Source organism: Lotus japonicus, chromosome 3, assembly GCF_012489685.1.
Source record: "Lotus japonicus ecotype B-129 chromosome 3, LjGifu_v1.2".
In the NCBI taxonomy this organism is placed as follows: Eukaryota; Viridiplantae; Streptophyta; class Magnoliopsida; order Fabales; family Fabaceae; genus Lotus; species Lotus japonicus.
Window position 1 is genome coordinate 3,061,746 of NC_080043.1, and position 10,425 is coordinate 3,072,170.

Sequence of the window (10,425 nt, forward strand, 5' to 3'; positions counted from 1 at the left end):
TTAAAATAGGGAGGATTTTGTGAAGTCTACAAAACTTTCTCATGCTAAATTTGTGCAAATGTTAGAGTGTTGGTGAATTTTTTTAATATTTGTTTGAAATTCTTGAGTTTTAAAGCTAAATACCCATGAAATAAGTGACGAATTCCAAAATTAAATTTTAGGAGTTTCATCATATAATGAACGGGTGCTTTAAACAAATTTACTCAACCTAAAACTTGTGCAAATTTCTGAGTGTCGGTGGAAATTTCCAATTTTTAGTTAAAATTCCTGAATTTTAAAGGTATTAGCCCTTGGGATGGGTGACAGAATTCCAAAAAAATATTTTTTCCGAGTTTCATTATATGATGAAGGGAAGATTTAACCAAACTTTCTCAAGCCAAAATTTGTTCAAATTTTTTAGTGTTGGTTGAAATCTTCAATTTTTTGTCGAAATTCTTGAATTTTAAATATATTAGCCCTTGGAATGGGTGACAAAATTCAAAAAAGTTAATTTTTCCGAGTTTCATCGTATGATTAAGGGGAGCCTTAACCAAACTTTCTCAACTTAAAATGTGGGCAAGTTTTTTAGTGTGGGTGCATAATTTCAATTTTTTGTCGATATTCGTGTGTTTTAAAGATGTTAGCCCATAGATTTAGTTGCGAAGTTTAAAAAAATCAATTTTTTATTGAATTTAATGGTATAAAGAAGGGAGGCTTTAACCAAGTTTTACTGAGGATTAATATTATTAATTTTTTGAGTATCGGTGTAGTTTTAATTGTTTTTGCCCTAATTCCTACGTGTTAAAGGTGTTAGCCCATGAAATGAATGATGAAATTCGAAAAAAAAATTAAACTTCCCACGTTTCATAATATGATGTAGGAGAACTTTAACCAAATTTTCTCATGCTAAATTTGTGAAAATGTTAGAGTGTAGGTGAAAATTTTGAAATTTTTTTCGAAATTCTTGAGTTTTAAAGCTAAATGAAAATTTTCTCAAGTGACGAATTCCTAAAAATTTGAATTTTACGAGTTTCATCATATAATAAAAGGGTGCTTTAACTAAATCTTCTCAAGCTAAAATCTGTGAAAACTTCTGAGTGTCGGTGAAAATTTTCAATTTTTAGTCGAAATTCTTGAATTTTAAAGGTATTAGCCCTTGAAATGGGTGACGGAATTCAAAAAAATTATTTTTTCCGAGTTTCATTAGATGATGAAGGGAAGATTTAACCAAACTTTCTCAAGCCAAAATTTGTTCAATTTTCAGAGTTTTGGTATAAAGTTTCAATTTTTGGTCGAAATTCTTGATTTTTAAATATATTAGCCCTTGAAATGGGTGAAAAAATTCAAAAAATTTAATTTTTCCGAGTTTCATCGTCTGATTAAGGGGAGCCTTAACCAAACTTTCTCAACGTAAAATGTGGGCAAGTTTAATTAGTGTTGGTGCATATTTTCAATTTTTGGTCGATATTCGTGTGTTTTAAAGATGTTAGCCCATCGATTTAGTTGCGAAGTCTACAAAAATTAAATTTTTTGGCTTTCTTTGTATAAAGTAGGGAGGCTTTTGTGAAGTCTACAAAACTTTCTCAAGCTAAATTTTTGTAAATGTTAGAGTGTTGGTGAAAATTTTCAATATTTGTTCGAAATTCTTGAGTTTTAAAGCTAAATCCCCATGAAATAAGTGACGAATTCCAAAATTATATTTTACTAGTTTCATCATATAATGAACGGGTGCTTTAACCAAATTTACTCAACCTAAAACTTGTGCAAATTTCTGAGTGTCGGTGAAAATTTCCAATTTTTAGTCAAAATTCCTGAATTTTAAAGGTATTAGCCCTTGGGATGGGTGACGGAATTCCAAAAAAATATTTTTTCCGAGTTTCATTATATGATGAAGGGAAGATTTAACCAAACTTTCTCAAGCCAAAATTTGTTCAAATTTTTTAGTGTTGGTTGAAATTTCCAATTTTTTGTCGAAATTCTTGAATTTTAAATATTAATGCCCTTGGAATGGGTGACAAAATTCAAAAAAATTAATTTTTCCGAGTTTCATCGTCTGATTAAAAGGAGCCTTAACCACACTTTCTCAACGTAAAATGTGGGCAAGTTTAATTAGTGTGGGTGCATATTTTCAATTTTTTGTCAATATTCGTGTGTTTTAAAGATGTTAGCCCATAGATTTAGTTGCGAAGTCTAAAAAAATTAAATTTTTTGGCTTTCTTGGTATAAAGTAGGGAGGCTTTAACCAATTTTTAATCAGGATTAGTATTATGAATTTTTTGAGTATCGGTGTGGTTTTTTCTTATTTAGCCCTAACTCCTGCGTGTTAAAGGTGTTAGCCCATGGAATGAGTAACGAAATTCGAAAAAAATTAAATTCCCCATGTTTCATAATATGATGAAGGTGAACTATAACAAAACTTTTTCATGCTAAATTTGTGCAAATGTTAGAGTGTTGGTGGAACTTTTCAATTTTTGTTCGAAATTCTCGAGTTTTAAAGCTAAATGCTCATGGAATAAGTGACGAATTCTGAAAAATATTAAATTGTACGAGTTTCATCGTATAATGAAGGGGTGCTTTAACCAAATTTTCACAAGCTAAAAATTGTGGAAATTTCTGAGTGTCGGTGGAAATTTCCAATTTTTAGTCGAAATTCCTGAATTTTAAAAGTATTAGCCCTTGGAGTGGGTGACAGAATTCAAAAAAATTATTTTTTCCGAGTTTCATTATATGATGAATGGAATATTTAACCAAACTTTCTCAAGCTAAAATTTGTTCATATTTTTGAGTGTTGGTTGAAATTTTCAATTTTTTGTCGAAATTCTTGAATTTTAAATATATTAACCCTTTTAATGGGTGACAAAATTCAAAAAAAATTATTTTTACGAGTTTCTTCGTATGATTAAGGGGAGCCTTAACCAAACTTTGTCAACGTAAAATATGGGCAAGTTTTCTAGTGTTGGTGCATATTTTCAATTTTTTGTCGAAATTTGTGAGTTTTAAAGATGTTAGCCCATCGATTTAGTTGCGAAGTCTACAAAAATTAATTTTTTTGAGTTTCTTGGTATAAAGACGGGTGGCTTTAACCAATTTTTACTCAGGATTAATATGATGATTTTTTTGAGTTTCGGTGTAGTTTTTTCTGATTTGGCCCTAATTCCTGCGTTTTAAAGGTGTTACCCCATGGAATGAGTGACGAAATTCGAAAAAAATTAAATTCCGCACGTTTCATAATATGATGAAGGAGAACTTTAACCAAACTTTTTCATGCTAATTTTGGGCAAATGTTATAGTGTTGGTATAAATTTTCAATTTTTGTTCGAAATTCTCGAGTTTTAAAGCTAAATGATCATGAAATAAGTGATGAATTCCGAAAAAAAATTAAATTTTACGAGTTTCATCATATAATGAAGCGGTGCTTTAACCAAATTTTCACAAGCTAAAATTTGTTCAAATTTCTGAGTGTCGGTGGAAATTTCCAATTTTTAGTCGAAATTCCTAAATTTTAAAAGTATTAGCCCTTGGAATGGGTGACGAAATTTAAAAAAATTATTTTTTCCGAGTTTCATTATATGATGAATGAAATATTTAACCAAACTTTCTCAAGCCAAAATTTGTTTAAAATGTTTAGTGTTGGTTGAAATTTTCAATTTTTTGTCGAAATTCTTGAATTTTAAATGTATTAACCCTTGGAATGGGTGACAGAATTCAAAATAATTAATTTTTCGGAGTTTCATTGTATGATTAAGGGGAGCCTTAAAAAAACTTTCAACGTAAAATATGGGCAAGTTTTTTAGTGCTGGGGCAGATTTTCAATTTTTTTGTCGAAATTCATGAGGTTTAAAGATGTTTGCCCATCGATTTAGTTGCGACGTCTAAAAAAATCAATTTTTTTTTTGAATTTCATGGTATAAAGATGGGAGGCTTTAACCAAGTTTGACTCAGAATTAATATTATGAATTTTTTGAGTATCGGTGTAGTTTTTTTGTTTTTAGCCGTAATTCCTGCGTTTTAAAGGTGTTAGCCCATGGGTTAGCCCATGGAATGAGTGATGAAATTCGAAAAAAAATTAAATTCCTCACGTTTCATAATATGATGAAGGAGAACTTTCACCAAACTTTCTCATGCTAAATTTGTGCAAATGTTAGAGTGTAGGTGAAAATTTTCAAATTTTGTTCAAAATTCTTGAGTTTTAAAGCTAAAAGAAAAATTTCTCAAGTGACGAATTCCTATAAATTTGAATTTTACGAGTTTCATCATATAATAAAGGGGTGCTTTAACCAAATTTTATCAAGCTAAAATTTGTGAAAATTTCTGAGTGTCGGTGAAAATTTCCAATTTTTAGTATAAATTCTTGAATTTTAAAGGTATTAGCCCATGAAATGGGTGACGGAATTCAATTTTTTTTTCCGAGTTTCATTATTTGATGTAGGGAAGATTTAACCAAACTTTCTCAAGCTAAAATTTGTTCAAATTTTTGAGTGTTGGTTGAAATTTTTTATTTTTTATCAAAATTCTTGAATTTTAAATATATTAACCCTTGGAATGGGTGACAGAATTCAAAAAAATTAATTTTTCTGAGTTTCATCGTATGATTAAGGGTAGCCTTAACCAAACTTTCTCAACGTAAAATATGAGTAAGTTTTTTAGTGTTGGTGCATATTTTCAATTTTTTTTTATAGTTTTTAAGATGTTATCCCATCTGAAGAAAAAGATTAAAGAGTGGAAGGGGGGCAAAGCACACGCAGCAGGAGAGCGAATTAGAAATCTTGAATATGACCTTCAGGGGATTATGGAGGAGATGGAGAGATCTGACTCTTCAGATAGACTTAGGGAGAAAAGATTTCACACTATAACTCTTACTTCTAGGGCCCATTTGACGGTTAAGATAAGATAATAAATGATATGATAAAAGAGTTGGATAAGAAAACGAGTATTATAGAATAAAAGTAAGATAAGCTCTTATCTTGTGTTTGAGGTGAACAAGATAACCTGAGGCACCGCATGCTTGGTTTGATAAGTTGAGTTCCACACTTCTAGCATATGAGTTCAAGGTTGCAAAATGTGGTACCTCTTTGATTCTCAGGTTCATTCCTACAAAAACCATTTATATTCTTGTCTATGTTGCTGATATTATCATCACTACTTCTTCTCCTAATGTCATTGCATCTCTTACTCAAGAGTTACATTATGTTTTTCCACTGAAGGATCGGATGATCTGCATCCTAGGAATTGGAGACAATTGGTTTCTGCCACTAAGTCTTGGACACCAAGTTATCGAGCCATTATGAACCCCCAGCGAAAGTTAAGGTCTTCTGCAACAGAGGGGGTTTGGACGGGACTTTATCATTTTTGTGCCTACAACTATAACCATTCCTTCATTGTGTCTGAGAATTGTCCCAAAGCCGGTTCCCCCTGGGTCACGAATGGAAGCATTAGTATTGAGCTTCATGAAGCCTCTTTCGGGTTCTGTCCAACACTTTAATTTACATTAAAACTCAAGTGATAAGAGCTGGGACATATGGGTTGGAAAGGGGAAGGTCCAGAGATCAATCTTTGGTGGCTGGGGGGTGTAATTTATCATTTTGATGAAAAAAAATGATTTAAAATGTTTTCTTTTACGTCATAGTAAATTTTGGAAACAATATAAATCATTGATACGTGTGATGGATCTGTCGTGATTATCATCATGGGACAAGTGAAGAACCTCAAAAGAGGCATGGCGATTTAATTAGAGTTTTGGAAGAATGGTTAGGGTGATATTTACATGTTTTCACTTTTATCACAAATTCAATGACTAGAATATCACAAATATTATTGTTCGATTCTATAAGGACCCTACAAAATAAACTACAACAATTTGAAACTTTTGTGGGGGTTTGTTGGTCAAAATTCAAATTAGTCCCTATTTTTGTAAGTTTGATTTTAGTCATTGGAGAAAGAAAGACGTTTGGTAATAGTAAAAAACAGCCGTTATCTATAAAAATGACTTCCCTTTAACGTCATTTATTCTACCAATGAACTAAAATCAAACTCGTTTATAAAATCAAGGACAAATTTGACTATTAACCCTTTCTTATGATGTGTGAATCACAGAACCTAGAAACAATCCAGCTCAAGTTCGGAATGAACACCGAAAACATAGATCAGTTGGCGTGGAATGGAATTGTTCAATCTGATTCAAAAGTCTGGACTAATCCTGATACAGTAAATGCTGCAGCATTGTCTCATGTGGAGTTTACATGTCATCTAGATTACTGTTAAATTTTTTATCACGTCATGTGGAAGTACATCTAAAAGAGATGCTCGGTTGACACAAATGAAGTTCCTTAGTTCTAAACAAAATTTATAAATAAGATAAATTAGTGTAGTTCAAATAAAAGAAAAACTCAGAACACAGCAAAGAAATATGCAGGACACCAAAACAAAGAATAAACACAAAATGGGCTTCAGCGCCCTACCAAGCAATTAACAAAATTTTATAGAATCCATTATAAATAGAGTCAGATATCTTCTAGCTCTAATGATTAAAAATTGTAACAGAAAAAGAGCACAAAATAGTACTTGTCAAAAAGAGAACACCACCCTGATGACTTACTTAAACAAAATTAACTCATCAGAGCAGATCAGCAACATTTGATGGCAACTCCTCTACGGTCACATTGTAGAACTTCTGAATATCAGACAGCATTCTTGAATCATCCAATGTCACAAAATTTATAGCAACACCTTTTCTTCCAAAACGCCCACTTCGCCCAATACGATGAAGATAATTTTCAGGTTGAGTCGGCAGATCATAGTTAATGACCAGAGAAACTTGCTGCACATCAATACCACGAGCCAAGAGGTCAGTGGTAATCAGGACTCGAGAAGAGCCAGAGCGAAACTCACGCATGATGATATCACGAGTGTTCTGGTCCATGTCTCCGTGGGTGGCAGACACTGTATGGTCATTGCTTCGCATCTTGTCAGTGAGCCAGTCGACCTTTCGCCTTGTGTTCACAAAAATGACGCTCTGAGTGATAGCAAGAGTCTCATACAGGTCGCATAATGTCTCGAGTTTCCACTCTTCCTTCTCAACATTCACATAAAACTGCTTGATACCTTCAAGAGTCAATTCATCACGCTTGACCAGGATTCTCACTGGCTTATTCATGAACTTCCTTGTAATCTCCAGGGCTTCTGGTGGCATTGTAGCAGAGAACACTCCAACCTGAATTTTACCTGGCAGTAGCTGGAAGATGTCGTAAATCTGCAGATAACAGATGAAAGAACATAAACAGTTAGCTATCCATAAGTCTATACAACACAAAATGACTTTCATCTGGAGCTTGTGGAAGCGTGTGAAACAAACAGAAAGGGGGGGGGGGGGAAGTGACAACTTCATGCATGAAAGAACATGTATATGATGATGGCCATGAAAAAGTTCCCATCCAAATCAGATTTTAAAAACAGAAGCAGCAAACCTGATCCTTGAAACCACGGGAAAGCATTTCATCAGCCTCATCCAAAACAAACATCTTTATGCTATCTGGGCGAAGAGACTGTCTCCTCAGCATGTCAAACACACGCCCAGGAGTACCAACAACAGTGTGGACTCCAGCTTGGAGGATGCGCTGATCCTCACGAACACTTGTCCCACCAACACAAGCATGAACCTTCACACCGAGATAATCACCGAGAGCTCGCATGACCTTCTCAATCTGCTGTGCTAGCTCCCTTGTTGGTGCCAAAACCAAAGCCTGGCACTGAACCAATTCATAATTAAGCTGTTGTAGAATTCCAGAACAGAATGTTGCTGTCTTTCCAGTTCCAGACTGAGCCTGCTGAATCACATCAAGACCTTTGCAGAAAGGAACAATTCCCCTCTGCTGTATTGCAGAAGGTCTCTCAAAACCTTTAGAACAAGGATAAACATCACCAATGATCTAGTGTTAGAGTTAAGCACTGATAAAATTTAACTTATTACTCTAAAAATGCAATAGTTGTACTCCCCAGCATAGATGTCCACTTTCATAATACAAAAGAATAATTGACTGTTTTCACTAAATTCACTTTTGAACTTCTAGAAATAAAAAGATTCTGTGATAAGTATCAAGTACGCACTAAAAGAAACAAAACGAAAAAAAAAATTGCCATACCATAAGCATATATGCCTCTCAGGAGATTTTCATGCAATCCCATTGAATCAAAAGTATCATAGACTTCATCATATGAGGTGAAGAATTCTTGTCCATCAGTAGCAAGCCTGTAATTATTTTTCAAGATAATAAAATTACATAAAGCTACATCAATAAGGAATCGAAGCATTACACACACTGAAATATATAAAGCACAATTAGCTTACAATTCAGTCATCTTGGAATCATATTGCTTCGCATCAAACTGTGAGCCTTCTGGAGCTAAACCTGCCATGCTGTATCACACAAAAAAACTTAAGTAAAATTGTGACCCGGTATGCAACAGCTTTTTAACAAAAAACCACTTTTAAAACGAATTTTACATTAAATTTCTACAGCGAAAACACGATTCAACGCAAGCATGAAATCACTTTAGTTAAAAGCTTAAACAGCCAAAGGAAAATACTCTAAAAACTCCAGACAAATTAAACTATAACCGATAACAAAAACAAGTCACAAATATGATTGGGGGACAACACAAGTAAGGGGTTTCTTCCCATGATAACAAAGGGAATAGAATCCAAACTTTGCTAGTTTCCACCTCATATTAAAACAACAAAGGTACAAAAATATAGCTAGCACCAACCAGAAAAGAACATCATCCATGAGATATATGAAACAAAACCTAACATGACTCAAATCCAGGGTAACAAAAATCCAGTGAAGTCATGTCTTATCAAAATTGAAGGGTAACGAAAAGCTATGATTCAAATATCAGGTTGAAACTGAACACACAACAGCAACAAATCTCAACCAACATAGAATTCCAACAAGTCTACATAGAACACAAAAAAAAACCAGACAACAAAGCATGCAGAACAAGATTCAAAGGATACAACAAAACAACAACAGAATCCAAACATAAATTTCAACAGTGATTCAAGAGAGAGAGAGAGAATCATGTACCTGGAGCGAGAGAAGTGAGAGAAACTGAGAATCGCAAAAGAGAGAACGAATTAGGGTTTTCCAAACTCCTCGGATCTGCGCCGTGGAGTTTGAAGGAAGAGGAAGAGTGTTTCGCGTACAACAACAACAAGTGTGTTTCAAACTAGGTTAGGTTTTTTTCTTTTTTATTTATATATATATATATAGAATAGAACAAAGTACAAATACTAGTATAAATACTATGATACTGTACGTATAGCATACGAGATAGCTACACATTTAAAAAAATTCAAGATTCTTTATCATATTTATATTTGTTTTCATATATAAGGCAGGGCATGCTTTTGTCAAACATTGAGATTTAAGATTATCAACATATTTGAAGTTCAAGACCTAGTTTTACATTGAATAATCATGTAGATTTCAGATTTAGATTAAGATAAAAATATTTCATTAAGTGATTTTATCTTCTTAAAATTAGATTTGTTTTTGAAATTATGAAATTTAAAATAAGAGATAAATGGCATATATAATTTCGAAGATTTTAAACAAAATAAACGATATTGATAAATTTTTTATAATTAATTTTGATTATCTTGTCCTAAAATTTTAAATCCAAATTATGATAAAGTTATGTTCACTCACTAAATCCTATCTACTGTTTAGTTGTAAAAAAAAATCCTATCTACTGTTTAGATAATTTTTTTTTTTATAATAAACGGGGGAAAAGCCCAGATAAATTTAATCTTGCTAAGATAAAAAAAAATTATTTACATAAATGTTTACCCCACTTTTTTTTGAAACCGTTTATTCCATGTTCGGAAGCACTAGTTTTTTATTTTTTTGATCAATGTTCGGAAGCACTAGTTTTTTTTTGATAAGCCATGATTTATATATATTGAAATGAAGCACAAGGGGTACTTCAACCCAATACAAAAGCAAACAAACAAAAGCTAAGAAGCCAGCTACAATTACAGTACAATAATGCCACCCAAATAGACCAATAACACACCCAACTATCCCTCTTGAATCCTGATGTTAAACCTTAGACATAACCCCCAAAGCCAGTCCCTACAAAAGACAAAAGACAACACCAAATACTGCACTAGACAGCCACCACAGCCAATTAGTACCAAAACCAACCTCCCAATGGACATGAGTGAATATCATTCTTTTAGTGTGGTAACAATCATGAGAAAATCGTTTCAAAAAAAAGAAAAAACAATAATGAGAAAATGGTTTTTTATTTTGAAAGTGGTTAGTACTTACGTTTTTTTTATAGGTAAGTGGTAGTTGTTAATTGACATGGAAAAATAAGCCTAAGTGGAATTTTTTTATTACAAATAAGAATCTAAACTAAAATAAAACAATAAAGATTATAAGA

At 32.8% G+C, this 10,425-nt stretch overlaps 1 protein-coding gene across 1 annotated transcript; it reads right to left on the reverse strand.

Moving 5' to 3' along the window:
* Nucleotides 1-6,408: 6,408 nt before the first annotated feature.
* Nucleotides 6,409-9,222, reverse strand: LOC130748070 (eukaryotic initiation factor 4A-10-like). The gene is made up of 5 exons (XM_057601161.1): nt 9,063-9,222; nt 8,324-8,392; nt 8,118-8,224; nt 7,443-7,873; nt 6,409-7,228 (listed from the first exon to the last, which is right to left on the reverse strand). Exons 2-5 carry the CDS (start codon nt 8,389-8,391, stop codon nt 6,593-6,595), a joined length of 1,242 nt encoding a protein of 413 aa, XP_057457144.1. The 5' UTR covers nt 8,392; nt 9,063-9,222; the 3' UTR covers nt 6,409-6,592.
* Between the last annotated feature and the right edge of the window lie 1,203 nt (nt 9,223-10,425).

Bases quoted from the DNA above. Each gene is read 5' to 3' on its own strand.
- LOC130748070 (XM_057601161.1), bottom strand. From the start codon at position 8,391: ATGGCAGGTTTAGCTCCAGAAGGCTCACAGTTTGATGCGAAGCAATAT. The intron at 7,874-8,117 runs GTATGGCAATTT...CTTGTTCTAAAG, and splicing joins GAGAGGCATATATGCTTATG to GTTTTGAGAGACCTTCTGCA. The intron at 7,229-7,442 runs GTTTGCTGCTTC...TGTTATCTGCAG, and splicing joins CCCGTGGTTTCAAGGATCAG to ATTTACGACATCTTCCAGCT.